Source organism: Larus michahellis, chromosome 2, assembly GCF_964199755.1.
Source record: "Larus michahellis chromosome 2, bLarMic1.1, whole genome shotgun sequence".
NCBI lineage: Eukaryota > Metazoa > Chordata > Aves > Charadriiformes > Laridae > Larus > Larus michahellis.
The window spans coordinates 149,112,773-149,129,721 of NC_133897.1; the positions used below are offsets into that span (position 1 = coordinate 149,112,773).

Here is a 16,949-nt window from a genome sequence, read left to right on the forward strand (position 1 = left end):
GAAGGCAGTTTGAACCATGGACAGTGGTGACTCTGAAGCGCTTTGTCTTCTGGTGCACACAAGCACACCTGGCAAACATGGGTATTTAAGCAGTGCTCCCTAAGTGGCAAAGGCCTAATGGGATGTACCTCCGCTCAAACAGGGACACAATTATTTGAAGAGAGTGTTTGATTTGGGATTTTATTTTACAGGGAAGATGAAAGGTGTGGCCCTTTCTGTATCTAGTCATATCTGTAAAAACTGATTTTAGCAAACTTATAATTTTAGGCTTACTTATATACACATGTGACTACATAAGGTAGAAGTAACTAGGTAGTAAGGCCTTCTGTGTCTTACATCTGCATGACAGAGTTGATGACTAGTAACTCTTGTTACTGTATAGGAAAGCTACTTATATTTTAAGAAGCTCTTTTTCAACGGAAGTTATTGTACAAAGCAGAGTTCTTGTGTGTCTCTCTCTTTTTTTTTTTTTTCTTTTTTCAGGTTTAACACAGTCCTGAGTAAGTGATTCTTGTTCTCTTTTTATGTTTTCATTAATCAGTATCTTTCAATTGTCATACTCAAGTCAGTATACTGAAGGAAGCAAAGCTGTGTTGAACCACTTCGAAGCACCAGCTGGCCTGCTCAAATCCATTTCAGGTTGTTTCAGGGAGTAAAATAGTGTTTCCACGTCTGGTGGTTGCTTCTTCAGAGATTCACTTCTGTTTTAACATATCTTGCCGTTCTTTTAAAATCATGAAACAATGTAATCACTGTTCCATCATCCATTGCCCTTGTTAAAAGGGGAAATTGTCCCATGAAGTCTCAGTATAGTGCTTTAATATCCAAATATTTATATAAAATTCTTAATATTCAGAATAGCATTTAAATAGCTACGTGCATAATATATAGAAAGTTTGTTTCCTGGGCGAGGAGGAATGACTTTTTGCCCTCTCTTCCACTGTTGAACTGATGGGGAAAAAATGACTGGAAAAGCTGGGAGGTGGCTGTGGTATGTGGTGGTGTGGCTTTTTTTTTGTGTGTGTGTTAGTTCTTAAACTATGCTTTTTCACAAAGTTATTCTTTCAGCTTTTGACAGTTCAGATTCTATTTTTTGAAACTGTAGAAAGCCTGAGAATTGGAAAATAGGCCTTTGAATTTAGGGAGGTACTTCAGGAAGTCTTTATTACATGAACAGTTTCTTTGTTTTAAGAAGGTATCAGTGCTCGCCTCTGAAATCCCATGTAGTGTGGAGATCTGCCTGTGCAAACTTCACAGCCAAATAAGAAAAAGCAGCTTATATTTGCCTTTCTTGTGCTTATCATTTGTGAGATAAACCCTTTAGTTGCCAAGCGATCTCACCAGATGGTTTTATTTCTGAAGTCTGAAAAGAGTGGGTGCACTCTCAGAGGGCTTAAGTTTTGTGGTTTTTAATTGAATGCTTTTAATTAATTTATTTTATATTGTATGTTAGTCTAAAATCTCAAATATTTCAATCATTAAGTGATGCCTAAGGAATATTTACCTAGCAACTAACTGCTGTCCTCCAACATTTATGTGAGAGCAGACTTCTGAATTAGGCAAAGCTTTTGAATCTTGCTTTATAGTTTGTTTTAGCAAACCTGCTGTATTATGTAGAGCTGCTGATGGAAATGCTGCTGTTCTTTGATTTGGATGTCAGTTTTGTTAGCATCTATGGAACAAGTAGTACGTATCTGGTCAGGTTACGGTCCTGTTTTGATTTCTGCTTTAGTACCAATTTAAAGTGGCGTACGAGTGGCATATATTTTTCACATATCTATGTGATCATACAGTACTGAATTACTAAGAGATGCTACAATACAGTCTTCCATACCTGAAATACTAGTGGAGAGAGGAGTTTGCTGCTTTGTTTTGCTTAATGGCTTCCTATATGAAGAATTGTCATAATAGAATTAAACTTCGTCTTAAAAAAGCTAATTGCCATTTCTTTGGCAATGAATCTAGCCTGAAAAATGCACCTTCAGAAAATTATAATGAACTCTGTATGGAAAGGAATTCTTCCTTAATTATGTTTGTATCCCAAACTGCCCTTTGTTTGTATCTGTTGAACTTTAACAGCCTTCAAAGTACATTATATTTGTAGCACTTCTTGCAGGACAGCCCACTTCTCCATTTAAAGGATATAGTTCGCTACTTTATATCTGTCAGTTATTTATTTTTTTTTTTAATTCCTGTAGTGTCAACATGTGTTCCCTAACATGACAAAACTTTGAAAAAAGTTAATAAAGAGAAAACATTTATTTTCCTGAATTCTTTTGGGGCTGGTGTTCAGTGTTAAGCTTTGGAACTTCTAAGTGTGAATGTGTTTTAAGGAGCAATTATTTAACTTTTTATATACGACTTTTGTTTTGCAGCCAGTAGGACCTCTGCCAGCTGTTCTCACAATGCAAATAAAAATTATTAAAATATTAAATATTTAATCATGCAATATTAACTAATACTGTAAAATGTGAATATGTATTCTTCCACTCTGGCAAAATGTTTGCTGCTTCTGTGAAGAATGAACGTGCCTCGTTACATTCTGTGGTCGGCAAAACATATAATGCTTCATGGTTATATGGAATATACTAATTCAACTGGAATGACACACAGTCGAGTGTGGTGGGAAGCAGGCTAGCCCAATGTATGTTTTATTACTTACCTCCACTGCAGTATGGTTTCAGAAATAGAGTGGTTTAGTCTTTTGGTTCCAAACGCTGCCTCTTTCTGTGTGACTGTGTAAGGTCAAGGCCTACTCTCAGAGCAAGCAGTACCAAATGCTATTAAAACATGTATGCTCTGAGACTCTTCCTTCCCTCCCCTCAACCCTACCCTCAGGTCTCTTTCTGCCCCGGTTCAATCATTCAAGCAGAAGTAAAGGATAACTATCTTTAAGTCTAGCAACAGTTGACAAGGCATACAAGACATGGTGCTCTCACGGTTTTGTTAAGGAAGTGAGTGAGGAGCAGAAGATACCTTGCGGGTATGCAGTCAGCTAATGATATTCGCTGGCTTTCTCAAAACAGTTTTGTGTAGAACATACACTATGAAGAAAAACGTATGTTTGTTTTTGACTTTTCCCCCCCTGCCCTACTTTTCCCTGGAAAATTTAAGTAAAAGAAAGGGAATTTGAAAGAGAAAGCATTCTTTTCTGTAGTTGTCAAGAAAACTTAAAGTTACGTGATTAAACTGAAAATAGAAGCAAAATTAAACCCGTGAATAGTCTAATAGTATTTATATAGAGTGGAAGGTGTATATCTTCTGCGGATGTAATAAGAGGGACAAGTGAGAAGACATGTAAGACAGGAGTCAGTGGAATTTTTCTAACTGTGCTCCATATTTAGCAACAGAAATGTAGCTTTGCTTATATTGATTCATCTCCTCTTAACTGATAGGACTTATTTTTTCTGGTATAGTGTTTATGAATCCCTGTGCCGTTATTCAGTAAACTTCTGGTTGCATGCTCCTTTGTCATATCATCTTCACTATTCTTAAGTGTGTGCTATAAATTCTTTATTCTGAAGTGCTCTCTGAGTAAAACTTTTTTCTGTTTGCTTTCTTCTGTTGGTTCACATTGAATACATTTTGGATGATAGGGGTGAGAATAAGAGCTTGAAAACAATCCTTTCCATACTCAGGAATCACCTACTCAAAATGCTTATGTTCCATCTGCTGTCATACTGGTTGACCTGTTTTACTTCAGTATGTTTGCTTTTTATCTCGATGATGGATTTTACTTGGAAGTCAGGTTAATAGAAGCTTATTTCTGTAGGAAGAGAGTGTGCTTGTGTTTTTAGAGATGGCTTCAGCTTTTCTGTAAGTGAAGAACTAAGGAGTTGAAGAGGGAGAATGAAGGGAAACCAGTCAATTGTGTATTGGTCCAGTGGTACCCAGCAGTGAATGTAGAGACCAGAAATTCTGGTGCAATAGCTGAGCCTACAGCTCAGCTCAGAGTGCGCGGCTGACACTTATGGCCACCTGGAAACATAGTGGGAAGGCAGGTGGCCTTGTATGGGGTTGCAAAAGGCTAACATGTTGGGGTTTTGGTTGGGTTTGTGGTTTTTTTTTTTTTTTTTTTTCTTGCAATCATAACATATGAAGACTTAAAGTTCATCAAAATCTTGGTAAATCTACACGTGATAAAATTTATAAGCCGCTATTTGAACTAACTGCTTACAGGTTTGTTTTTTCTTTTTCTTTTTTTTTTCCCCAATTAATACAGGTGGAATCAAGAGATACTTTAAACAGTATTGCCTTGAAATTTGATACAACACCCAATGAACTGGTTCAATTAAATAAGCTTTTCTCCAGAGCAGTCGTTCCTGGACAGGTACTATTACACTATATATGTTATTTATCCAACAAAGACCTTTTTCCCTATATTTCTCATCTCTACGAGAGAAAGTGTTAAAGTACTTCTCTTACTGGTTTTCCTATTGGCTTTGTAAAAGCTCTTCATTTTTTCAGTTTTCTCTAGCTTGTGAATTCCTTGTGCCTATTAAATAACTACCTAAAAAGGGAACATGTAATGAAGCTACCTGTCTCTCTTAAATAAGATCAGAGGACTTTTCAAACTAAATACACTTAATGGTATAATAACACTTGGGTACAAGCTAAATTGTTACTTTGCAAGCATAGCAGGCTGTTTACTAACACTAGCTCAGAAAACAAATTCAGGGTACAACTTACAGACAACATTCCTGACTGCATATTACTGCCTGCAATTCTATTTTAATACATTGAATAATGGTTCTATTCCACTCTGAAAACTTTACCAGCAGTATATGAACTATCATTCACTTCTTACAGTTCTTATAGGTGACTGTTATTTACAGCTTTTTCTTTCCCTTTTTTTTCCATTCACTTTTCACTCCTCTTTGAAAACCAGGCCTGGAAACAAGTGATAGGTTAGCTACTGTAGTAACCATTGACCATTTGATTATCTCACTGTTCGAAAAAAATCTTACTTTTATTTCTGATCACTGCAAAAACTTCATCTAGGTAGCTTGAATGCCGACCATGGCCAAAGTAATATATTTAAGGGGTGAATAACCCCCGGTGTTGGTTTTGTTGTTTTCTTTTGTACATTCAGTGCTAAGAGCTATGTCTGTGAACTCATTCCACAGCCTGTTTCTTGATTACTCAAATAGTAGAGTAATACTTCAAATAGTAATTGCTATTTGAATAGTAGAGTAATTACTTCAAATAGTAGAGTAATAAATAGCAAGAGAAATAATTGGGCAGGTCTTCCTTGGACACTGTATTGTGAGTGTTTCTGGCATGCTGTATACTTCTTATGCTTTCTGTCTGAACTTTTTCCTCAATTATTATGACTAAAAGTCAGTGTTATCTGAAGATAGAATTTAAAAAACTTCAAAAGCAAAAATGAAGAAGTACTTTGTGTGGTATTGGTTATTCCCTCAGCTCATATTTTTTGTTAAAATTAGTGGGAGCAGGATTGATTTTTCTATAGCTTATTTTGAGAAAGCATAGCAAATATACCTGAACTGATGGGAAATCTGAAGTAAACCTGCAAACATAACTTCTAACTACATTATATCTTCTTTATAGATTTTGTATGTTCCTGACCCAGACTACATTTCTAGTGTGGACAGCTCCCCCTCTCTAAGTCCTATAAGTCCCCTCTCACCTACATCTTCCGAAGCAGAGCTTGACAAGGCTACAGTAAATGTAGGTATACCTGATGTCCTTGAAATTAATTTTCCCTTACAAGATAAATGTTACAGATGCTATGCTTTCTTCTTAAACTATTCTTTCATTTGGGGGAGAAAGTACTTTACAACACCCGGAGCTGAAAAGTAAAATAGTACCTTTTAAAAAGTAAATACAAGCTTTTAATCTTTGTAAATGACAGGTTTTTGTGTGAAAGCTGAAGGCAAGTTGTAGCAAAATACTATTCTTGCACACTGAAATCTTAAATACTAGTTCCTGTTGCATTTCTGTATTTGTTACCTTTCAGAACTAGTTAAACATTTGTCTCTAATCTTATTGATGGTTTTTGTAGCAATGATGCATTGGCAAGAATGCTAAAAGCTAAAAGGTAAGGGCTCTCCCTGCTCCCTGGAGAGGTGCAGGAGCGGGTTCTCTGGTTTCATTTTGCAAAACAAACTAAAGAAAAATAAAACATCCACAAAATAAAAAACACACACATAAAAAAAACCCAAAAAACCAAAAAACCCAAGCCTATTTCAGTGAAGGGCTAACACAGAGTTGATCATTGTTGACTTCTACTCAGTAGTTCTACCTTTGTAGACTTTAAAATACAAAAATCGTTTAGCCATTAAAGCTGCTCTGTAATTCAGCTCAGATGTAGATTTTTTTTTTTTTATATTTTTTTTGTTTTTGCTAGGAGCTAGCTTTGTAAAAGCATGTCTTTCCAGGAGCACTGGTTTGCTGTCAACAGAATTCACGTGGAGAACACCAACCAGGAAGATACAGTATTGGAGCCTGAGCTTCTCTGCAATTTAAGCAATTATGACCTCATTCAGATGTTTCTTAATATGTCACTGCTGGTCTTTTCCCAGTTAATATTATATTTTCTCTCAAATAACAAACTTTCTTGATAGCACTTCCTGATAGTGCTCAGTCAAGCTGTCAAATGTCTACTTCAGGATTCTGTGTGCTCAAAGGTTTGAGACTTTAAGCATTTATATGTTTATTTGCTTGCATGATCTGGGTCTGGAGAAATTTAAATATAAAGGTATTGCATTGTTGCTGAATAGGTTCCCAAGCTGCATTACAAAGACTGTGATGACCCTTCTGCTGAAAAATACTATTTCGTTTTGCTGTTACATCTTTACACTGACCTAGTATGCCTGTCATTTGTACTGAATAATTTCTGTTACGTTTTATAGCAAACTGAAGCTGTTGTAGCACAGTAAATAGACCAGTTTGCAAGAATACATTCTTGTATATCAGTCTCAGAATGACTGTAAATGCTAGTATAGGCCTACCCATATACCATATGTCGTGAGAAGTTACTCAAGGGAAAATTGTTACTTTTACTACTAGAAATCAGAGCTCTTCCTACAATGCACTAGATCTCATGTCATACAAAATACCTTATTCTTGCTTTTGTGGATTATTTTTTTTTTATGCTTTTTTGCATATAGTAGATAAGGAGGCTTAATAATGTAAACATACCTGTAATTTATTTGGAACTTTTTTATTGACTATATGCACATAGCAGAGATAAAAACTTGAAAGTGTAGAAGAGACAAAGTAGATTAAAGTATTTTAAAAGATTGTTTTGTTTAGTGTAGGCAGTTCAATGTTAGAAACAATTTGAGTGTTAAATTTCATTTAACTGATGCTTACTATTTTGTTGCAGAACTATTTTGTGCATCTTATTATATGTCATGGATCACTACAAGCAGTTCTTAAATGCTTCAGGGAAAGTCAAGCAAACAAGTCATGTGACAATACATCATAAAGTGTTTATGGAAGCTTCTGTTTCTGAGGTCTTTGGAAGTACATGTAAGGAGGGAAGGGATGTTCCTAGAGACAGTTTGTGGAAAGAAAGCAAAAACCAGAAATCTCTTGCACTTGTCAGTGTGGACTCTGTGTCTGTGTGTGTGGTTTTGCTTTTTAGGCAGTCTCTCCAGCAACCCAAAAAGCACTCAATTTCTATTTGAGCAGCTAAGGCTGTGGAGGGGTTTGTTCTTCATGATAGCACCTGTTTTCTGTTTCTCTTTGCTCTTTTGGATTGCTATCCTTATGAAGGAGAGAAATACTAGCACACATTCTGTAATGCACTGTCTTGATGTCTGTCTTCTTTGACTCTCCTCCAATTTTGGCTCCGGATTTGCAGTTTAAATCTAAGCACGTTTCAAGGTAAAGGGTGTATGTTGTTCTGCCTGCATAATGTAAAGGGGTCTTCTCTTTGTGCTACGATGGTTGAAATCGATGAGTTCCTCCTAGAAATCGAATAAGATGACTCACCAGCATCTGAACTCTGTTGAGGCAAAATAGAAGCTTATGATATGCTCTGTTCTTTTGTTTCTGTTTTATCAAACACTGGAGTAGCTTAACATAACCATGTGGCTACATACGAACCAGCATGTGGCTAATGTAAGATCTGTATAATCCTGTTTTTTTTTTTACGTTCCTACACTTAAGCTAGGATTTCAGTGTGTATTGCAATAAGTTTGTTAGTGTCAATGCGTATGTAAGAACTCAGCTTAGATTTTTAAACCTTTCTTATGCTGCTGGGTTTTGTGAAGGGTTTCTTCATTTGGCAGTTTGCACGTATTTGACAGGATCCAATAAGCTTTACTACCTAAAAAATTTAAAATCCACTTCAAAATAATACGTAGTGACAAGGGTGTTGTCATTAAATTTGAAAGTCTGACACCAGTATTATTCCTGCTTCCATGTCGCGTGGCAATATGAATGAGAAATAGCTGGCTTATTCACAGTGGACTTGGATATCAGCTGAGGACTCTTGCAGCCACTTGCTGAACTGTGTGCCTCACAAAGGTGACTACATAATTTTTAGGAGAAAGGCGTATATAGGAGGAAAACTCGTCTCAAGGAAGCTTACTTTTTAATTATATCTTCATTAGCTTTTTCAGCAAAATTCAGTTCAGTGTTCTAGAAGTAGTTTTGGGTTTTTTGTTTGCTTTCTAACTAAAATTGAAAGATGCAGGCAAAGGCTAAAGTAGTGCCAGAGAGATGACGAACTGAAAACAATTGTGCATAATGTTCCTGGATATGCTTAAAGGCATTTGGCTGCAATCTGTCCTAGTGAATAGAACTGAACAGAAAAGCAGAAAACCAAAGGGAACGTAGAAGTTCGTAGTTCTTACAAATAGTAATATTTTATTAGTAACTATAAATAGCAATTATGTGTGAAATGGAAGTCTTTAAATGTTGGTTAAGCTCCAGAACAAGATTGCCATGACTATAAAACAGACTTTGGTGCACTGTGTCTTCTATACGTTTAGCTTTTATTTGTAAACAGTTTTTTTCACTGTCTGTCCTGTCCTTGGTAGGGTCCGTGTTCACTACTTTGTTGGATATACTGTTAGACAGCAAGATAGGTAACTCTTCCTATTAACTGCCCAGGAAGGTCATAAAGGAAATCTTCTGGAAGTCATATCCAGGCATGTGAAAGACAAAGATGGTTGGGAACAGCCAGAGTGAATTTACAAAGGGTATATCGTGCCTGACCAAAGTGATTGCTTTGGTCTTCTGTGCTTCTGTGGTGGCTCAGCAGATGTGGGAAGAGCGATGCACATTACTTACTTTGACTAGAGCCAGGCCCTTGACACTGTCCCAAAGCAGCCTTATTACAATACTGGAGAAATGTGAACTGATTGGGTGGACTACAAGATGGGCTTAAAAAATTGGCAGGATCTTTGGGTTCAAAGTGATTCATCATTTGTGTGTGTGGTTAGTTATTTTTTGTTGTTTGTTTTCTTTGATGGTAAGCAGTTACAGGTCCTTGAGTGTTCTTATTGGGGCAAATATTGTTTATAATCTGCCCATCAGTGATGTGAATGGTGGGACAGACAATGCACTGTTAGCAAGCTTGGGGCAGTGGGGCAGGAAAAATGAAGGAAATTGTGTCAATACACTTGAAGGGAAGGACAAGGGCTACTCATCAAAGGGAGATCAAGAGTCTGGAGAGATGAAGTAACAGAAACCTGATGAAGTTCAACAACAGCTAAGATCTTTGTGGGACAGAAAGAGCCCCATGTGGCAGTACAGGGTGAGGGCTGGCTGGCTACATAGCAGCTCTGCAGAAAAAGACTAAAGGCCAAGGAGAGGTTGAGGCTGGTGGAGATACTGAACAATTGTCCACTTGTGATGGTGAAGGCTAATCACATGCCAGGTGGCAGATAGCAGAAGAATACCAACAGATTAGGGAAAATGGTTATTCCCCTGTCTACGGGGCTTGTGAAGCTGCATTTGCAGCGTTGTGTCCACTGTAACCTCCAGTATGAGACAAAGATTGACATGCTGCAGAGACTCCAGTGGAGAGCCATTACGATGATTAGGGAATGGAAACATATGAAGCACAAGGATTTGCTGAGAGCTGGGGTGTTTTTTAGTCTGAAGAAGAAAATACTAATGGACAACCCGATTTCTGTGTTGTATTACTTAGTAGACAGGTTAGAGGGAGGAGAAGAGTCAAGGTCTTCAGAGGTTCATAGTAAAATGATGGTCAGCAACAGCTGGTTAAACAACAGGAAAATATTTTTCACAACAAGAGGGTAGTAAAATACTGGAGCAGGTTTCTTGGAGAGGCTGTGGAGTCTCCAGCCTTGAAGATTTAAACTCAGCTGGAAAGGCCATAAGCAACCTCATCTAATGTTGACTGAGGCCTGCTTTGAACACAGGTTTGGACTAGCTGACCTTCCAACATAAAGTAGCGTATAACGTTATGGATGTATAACAGAATACATGTAATAGGACTTCTGTTGAAATTGGAAAATGATCCTTTCTGCTTACTTCTGCTCAAATTTTGCATGTGACAGTGTATTGGATGGTTTCCTTACGTGAGTTCTGATCATTATTTTGTTGTTTATTCCCAGGTTGATTTTGAGTATCTTTGTCTACTTGGAGTTTCTTATCATGGGCTGGTTAAGCTGTGCTTCGTTAGTTATATGCAGTGTCAGATCAAAGCAGTCCTGTAAACTGCAGTGGATTTGGAACACTGTTTTTATATTTGCCTTGATGTCAAAGAAAAAGAACAAAAATTACACAACGGAAAAATTTCTTAATATTGAAAAAGGCAGGTTGTTAAGTTTGTGATTTTTTTTTTTGGTATTTTTTATTCCCTTTTAGGATCCAGATGGAGTCCAACGGAAAGAGTCAGCTGCTTCACCAGCGCATGCATGTGTTCGTCCTACAAGAGTGGTATCATCCACCTCCGAAGAGGAGGAAGCATTTACAGAGAAATTTCTAAAAATTAATTGCAAGTACATCACTAATGGCAAGGTACTTAAATGTTCAGGTTTTACTGTTGCTATATGGGACGTAAAAAATTAAGTACGTTAGAATCATAGAATAGAATCATTTTGGTTGGAAAAGAACTTTAAGATCATCAAATCCAGCTGTTAACGTAACACTTCCAAGTGTTCCATTAAACGATGTCCCTCAGCACTGCATCTACACATCTTTTAAATACCTCCAGGGATGGTGACTTGACCGCTTCCCTGGGCATCCTGTTCCAATGCTTGATAACCCTTTCAGTGAAGAAATTTTTCCTAATATCCGATCTAAACCTCCCCTGGCACAATTTGAGGCCATTTCCTCTTGTGCTGTCCTTTGTTACTTGGGAGGAGAGACCAACCCTCGCCTCTCCACACCCTCCTTTCAGGTAGTTGTAGAGAGTGATAAGGTCTCCCCTCAGCCTCCTTTTCTTCAGGCTGAACAACCCCAGCTCCCTCAAGCTGCTCCTCATAGACTTGTGCTCCAGACCCCTCACCAGCTTCATTGTCCTTTGGACATGCTCCAGCACCTCAGTGTCTGTCTTGCAGTGAGGCGCCCAAAATGAGACACAGTATTCGAGGGGCAGCCTCACCAGTGGGGGGGGGGATGTACAGGGGGATGATCGCTTCCCTAGTCCTGCCGCACACTATCTGTAATACAGGCCAGGATGCTGTTGGCCTTCTTGGCTACCTGGGCACACTGCTGGCTCATATTCAGCCAGCAGTCGACCAATGCTCCTCGGTCCTTTTCTGGCAGGCAGCTCTCCAGCGCTATTGCCCAGGCCTGTCGCGCTGCATGGGGTTGTTGTGACTCAAGTGCAGGACTCGGCACAATTAACCTGTGACAATCTTCTCTGTACTCATACTGTTGAGCGATTCTCTTGTGTTGAGGGCATGAGGTCAGTTCCTTATGTTATAATCTCTCATAAGCAGTTCTCTTTACTTACAGTGGAGAAGAACATGCCTTAAACTGAGGAAACATATAGTTGGGTAGCTTCTCTTCCATTTTCCTCAAGCAGAACAGTATGAGCAGAACTAACCACTGATTCTGTAAACAAACACTTCTGTAATGGATATAGTATGGTAGAAATCTAGATATTTTTTTTTTTCCTTTGAAGCAGTAGTTACAGTTCTCTCAGTAGTGTCATCACACAAATGCCTTCCAAGTTAGTGGCACCTAATTAACTTCTATTCAGCTCATAGGTGCACAAGTCTTGCACAGATTTTTAGAGACTGAGATGATATCAAAACACTTTACCTCAGAACGCTTTAGGAAAAAACAATGTGTTGCTCTACCACCCCACAGAAAAATGACTGGATGCTTTAATCATGAAAAATCATTCCTTCACTCAAGCTGAATCCATGCAAAGAAACTCAAAGTACTTCTAGGACTTCATCCTTCACCTGAAGTTTGGATATGTATATACAAATACTGCTGATTCTGTGTTGTCCAGCAATAGATTTGCAGAGAAGTTACACTAATGATAAACAGATTAATCAGAATCTTTTAAAACTGCACTTATTTTTTTTCTTTCCTGATGGAAATGATTGCAGATCTATGTATGCCTAGACTTGAAACCTTTTGACAGTACATGGCAAAAGCTAGATGTTAGAAGTTGGTGAGGCAAGAACTGGAAAAGCTTTGTTACTTTGCTCTACTTTACAGTTAATTTGCTTCACTCCTTGCATTCTGTCCCTGGGTAACTTTTTTTTTTTTTGGCTGATCCTAGACAAGTCATGACTTCTTGGTTTTAGGTGCTCTGTTGCAGAGGAATTGAGGACTGCGAGCCTCTGTTAGAAATTGGCTGTACTGGAAAATTATAGTCTAGTGTTAAAATTTACAGTATATTATTTACGTGCTGTAATTCCTCATCAGAATATTATGGGGAGTGTTCACAGCATCTGTCTTTGACTTGCGTTTTTACAGCCTATTTTCTAAGAGCTTCAAGGGTAATTCTGTTTCTTAAGAGAGTTGTATAATCCACCGCGGTATCAGCCCATGCTTGGGGAAGTGGGTGGGGAGAGAAATGAATGCTGACTTGCTCAGATTTGAGTGCCAGATAGCATAAGTTTAGCATGTAATTTAGCCTTTGTGTCACGTGTGATAGGAATGTCCTCAGGCATGTCATCTTATCCTTTCCTTGATACACTTTCTGAAGATGCAGGATGATGAATCTTCCAAGGTTTTCTGGAGAAAGCTTAAAAGATTCATCTTCTGCTTCCCACTCTGCAAGTGATTTTGAAGCTCATAGGTAACTGTTTTATGGGGCTTCAGATGTGAAGTCTCAGTCATCACCGTGACTGGTGCTTGTAAACTAAAATCTGGTGAAAGCCTATTTTTCAATGTGTTTAATTTCACCTGTGCGAAAGAGCTTGCATAAAGGTAAAACAGTCTCATTTCTCACTTTTCAAGACTGCTTATTCTGTATGTGTTTGGATTTGGTTTTAGTCACACCTGTGACTTCCTGGACAAGCACACAGGAGTTCTCGGAGATGCAGTCAGTGTCTGGAACCTGGAAACGTTTTATCTGTTACAATATTTGCTCTCTGTTACCTGGTTTTGGGTACTGTTAGAGGCAGGGTGTCGGGCATGGTTAGGAGCAGGCTGGTGTGAATATGCCCATCCTGGTCACACTATAAATCGGTGTAACCAGTGTGCTTTAGAGTCACATTTTAGCTCACTGTTTATTGCGTGTGTAGGCATGCACTTCCTTGCAGCTGCACTGTTTGGCTCTTCTGTAGAAGAGTGTGCTGCTCTGTTTTTTTTTTTTATTCTTTGCACTGTTCGTTGGAGGCAGAAAAAGGTATCTTAACCAGTCTGCTTGATTGAAAATTAAATGAATAGAGGAGCTTTGAAATTCTTTGTTCTTTCTTATGCTTGCTAGTTTACTTGCCTTGTTTTGAAAAGTAGTAGGTAAAGAAAACTTACTAATACTAAGGCTTAAAAAGAAGAAACACCAACCTGGAAATATGGGCACAAAGAGCACAAATACATTGTTCGTGAAGTGGAGGACACTGACGAGGTTCAAAACTTCTACAAGAAACAAAGAATAAAACTAACATCTTTATGGTAAAAGCTTTATAAATTGTGAATTGCAGATTTTGTTCTACCTTGTGTGTTCAAGAACATAATGGAATTATTCAGAGGTAACTTCTGTTTGAAACCTGCTTGTCAGAAGTCCTCTCAAACCTTTTTAAAGTGTATTATTGAACCGTCTAATCTTAATGTTTGGGCTCACCAATGTCAAAGTTTGGCTCTAATCCTCCCTTTATAATGATTGTTCAAATTTCTATCTCAGATATTGTATAGGATTTAGAGCTCCCATTTCCTGAGGTTTAAGGAACTCTAATGAGAAGAAGTTAAAACTGATTCAGAATTGAATATTTGCATACAGGTGCAGTTTAATCTGCATGTTTTTCCTTACGTGGATTAATATTTCTGGACCAGTTTTAAGACTGAAGAGATCTGTTTTTAGTAACCTAGTATGTCCACGTGGTTTTCAGTAATAAAATAGCTCAGCATTTCTCCTTGAGGCTGTTAAATCTGAACTTTACATGAATAGAAATTCACTTCATGTCTTTAGAATCCATTTTACATACAGGAAACTTGACTTCTAGAAGTGTTATTTTGGAGAGTTTTGTTCATCCATAACTTTCTGTAACAGTGTCATGTTGAATTACTTAGTAGCTATATGCAGAGTCTAATTTTTACTTCAGTTTCATTGACAGAATTTTGGGTACTTTTTTTTCCCTTAACAACTGGTTAGAAGCATGTTCCAAGAGAAACCAGTCACTGGTTATTTGGTGGAGGATGTCCTAAAAAATTGTTTCCAGTGGTCCTCTATCAGCAACTTAGCTTTTTGGTTTTGGTTTGGTTTTTTTCTTTCTTTTTTCTTTTTTTTTTTTTCTCAAAATTAGGAGGTTAGAGCAAACGATGGCAGTATATGGGAGTCATGTAGGATTTTTAAGTATGCATGCCATTGCCCAATCTTTTTGCTTATGCTTGTGCTCTGCTTTGCTGATCTGTCTCTCTCTAGCCACATCACTGGTGAAATTATTTTTTGAAAGCATTTTGAAAATTGAATTTGTATAAAATAAAGTCAAAGAGCTGTTTCTACAGTGTTAAAAAAAATACTTGATTACCATCCAAAGCATCTGTGCTGAAGACACAGCATGACAGAACATGACCATAAAGGAGAAGCTGGGCTCATCTCCCTGTGTTGGTATGGGTAGGTGGGGGCATAGGAAGGGCTTTACTTAGTAAACCCCATGCTGTTCTTTACTCTGAAGAGTATGTTCACACTGAAAACATCTTCAGCAGCTCATCCAGGCCAGAGAGGGATCTTTGGAACTTCTCACAACTCTGAGACAATAGTTCTGAAGTATATGTATTGTAGGAATGCTAACATAGAAGTCTGTCTGACCTATAAGAGCAAACCAACAAGGGAATGAAGTTTCATATACTCTCCTTTAAAGAGAATGTGTAATATTTATCTCTGCTTACTGAAAACTGTGGTGTTAACTCTCAAAGCCTGGAGCTGCTTCAGTGTAATGTAACGAGCAATTCTTGACCAGTAGTTGGCTGGACGCATGTATGCTCCCACTTACACATTTTGTTCTGATGTTACCTTCTTTTTTCACTCACAGAATCAATAGCACTTGTTTTCTGTCTGTGCTAGAAATTCCATCTGTTGAGTAATATTCCACAGGTTTTTAAGGAGGCATTTCTCATGCAAACAAGTTAGAAAGTGGTAAAGAGAAGCTAGTTGTTTTATAAAAGAGTCACGGAAATTGTTAGAGAAAGTGGCAGAAACGCTGACGTGTCTGAAAAAAAAAATGGTTAAAACTTGTGACTGAAAAAAATGTTTCTTTATCTGACTGTTACCTCAGCTTTACCTAGCTACTTAAGTTAACGTTCAGTGATCCTTGGTTAATAATAATAAAAAAATTACAGAAATATTAATGATTAGTGTATTATTAGGAATCTAATTTCTAGCCTGTAAATTTGGGGCAGCGGTTCTCTAAAGAAGTATTCTGACGTGTTCATGTAGTAACTGTCAACCTTATCAAATAACTTGTGAGCCAGAAATGTTGCGTTGGTCTGCCTCCTGTCACCTTTTAAATAGGTACCAATGAAATAGGTCGTCTCTTGTTGAGGAGCTATAAAGCCAGTGTTTTCAAGATACCTGTATAACCTTTCAACTGCTTATAGTCATTGCAAGTGTTTGATCAGCTTCTTAGTCAAGTACACATAAAACCCTGATAGTTCCAAAGGTTTAATTCTCTATTTCTCTATCAGTGTAATGAATTTTAAATGGCATTACACTTGCAGTTTAATTTTTATGCTGAGTATTTACGTATTGGTGTTGAGGGTTTCTTCTAAGACAAAGATAAGCAGCTTCTAGGTTTCTAGTTGTGTCTTTGAGGCTGCAGAGGTGGGCTTTAAAATCTTCCATGTGTGTCATGGAGAACTGCCTGGTGTACAGGTTTACGGGTTTTCTGCCATTAGACAGGTTGTTGTCAGACTGTTCTAGGAAGCTTCTATTTACCACAGAAGGTCTCTTAAACTTGTTTTCCTTATGTAGTCGGTAGTCTTGCACACTTCTTTGTCTGAACGTTTGCCTGCAGAAAAATTATGTTTACTGTTTCTCAGTGTCTGAGTCTGAAAGCCGCAAGGTACTATGCAATTTCTTTAAACACGTTCAGATTTGCCCTGGAAACAGACTCTTGTCCTGGATATGATGACATGTCTTTAAGATATTGACAACCCTGGCCTGTGTAAGTTGGTATTTTCTGAAAATTGAGGCTGAAGCAAGATAACTGAAATGAGGAGAAGATGTGCGACTAGTTCTTCATACACATTATTCTAATATTGTGACTCTCTAATGTTCAAATAAGCAACGTAAAATTGACTTACGAAACTTTAAACTTACTTTGCAATAAAATATTCTTTAATCAATTTTTAACCTGGACTGCAATCTGAAAAAGCCT

At 37.8% G+C, this 16,949-nt stretch overlaps 1 protein-coding gene across 24 annotated transcripts in view; it reads left to right on the top strand.

Moving 5' to 3' along the window:
- OXR1 (oxidation resistance 1) overlaps positions 1–16,949 on the top strand; it is a 295,555-nt gene that overhangs the window by 225,814 nt on the left and 52,792 nt on the right. For 13 of the 24 annotated variants that reach the window (XM_074577654.1, XM_074577651.1, XM_074577647.1 and 10 more), the window contains 3 exons: positions 4,223–4,330; positions 5,572–5,691; positions 10,813–10,965. In XM_074577654.1, the coding sequence (XP_074433755.1) occupies positions 4,223–4,330; positions 5,572–5,691; positions 10,813–10,965 (381 nt within the window). The remainder of the gene's footprint in view (positions 1–4,222; positions 4,331–5,571; positions 5,692–10,812; positions 10,966–16,949) is intronic. The other 11 variants (XM_074577663.1, XM_074577667.1, XM_074577662.1 and 8 more) reach the window with 1 other exon arrangement.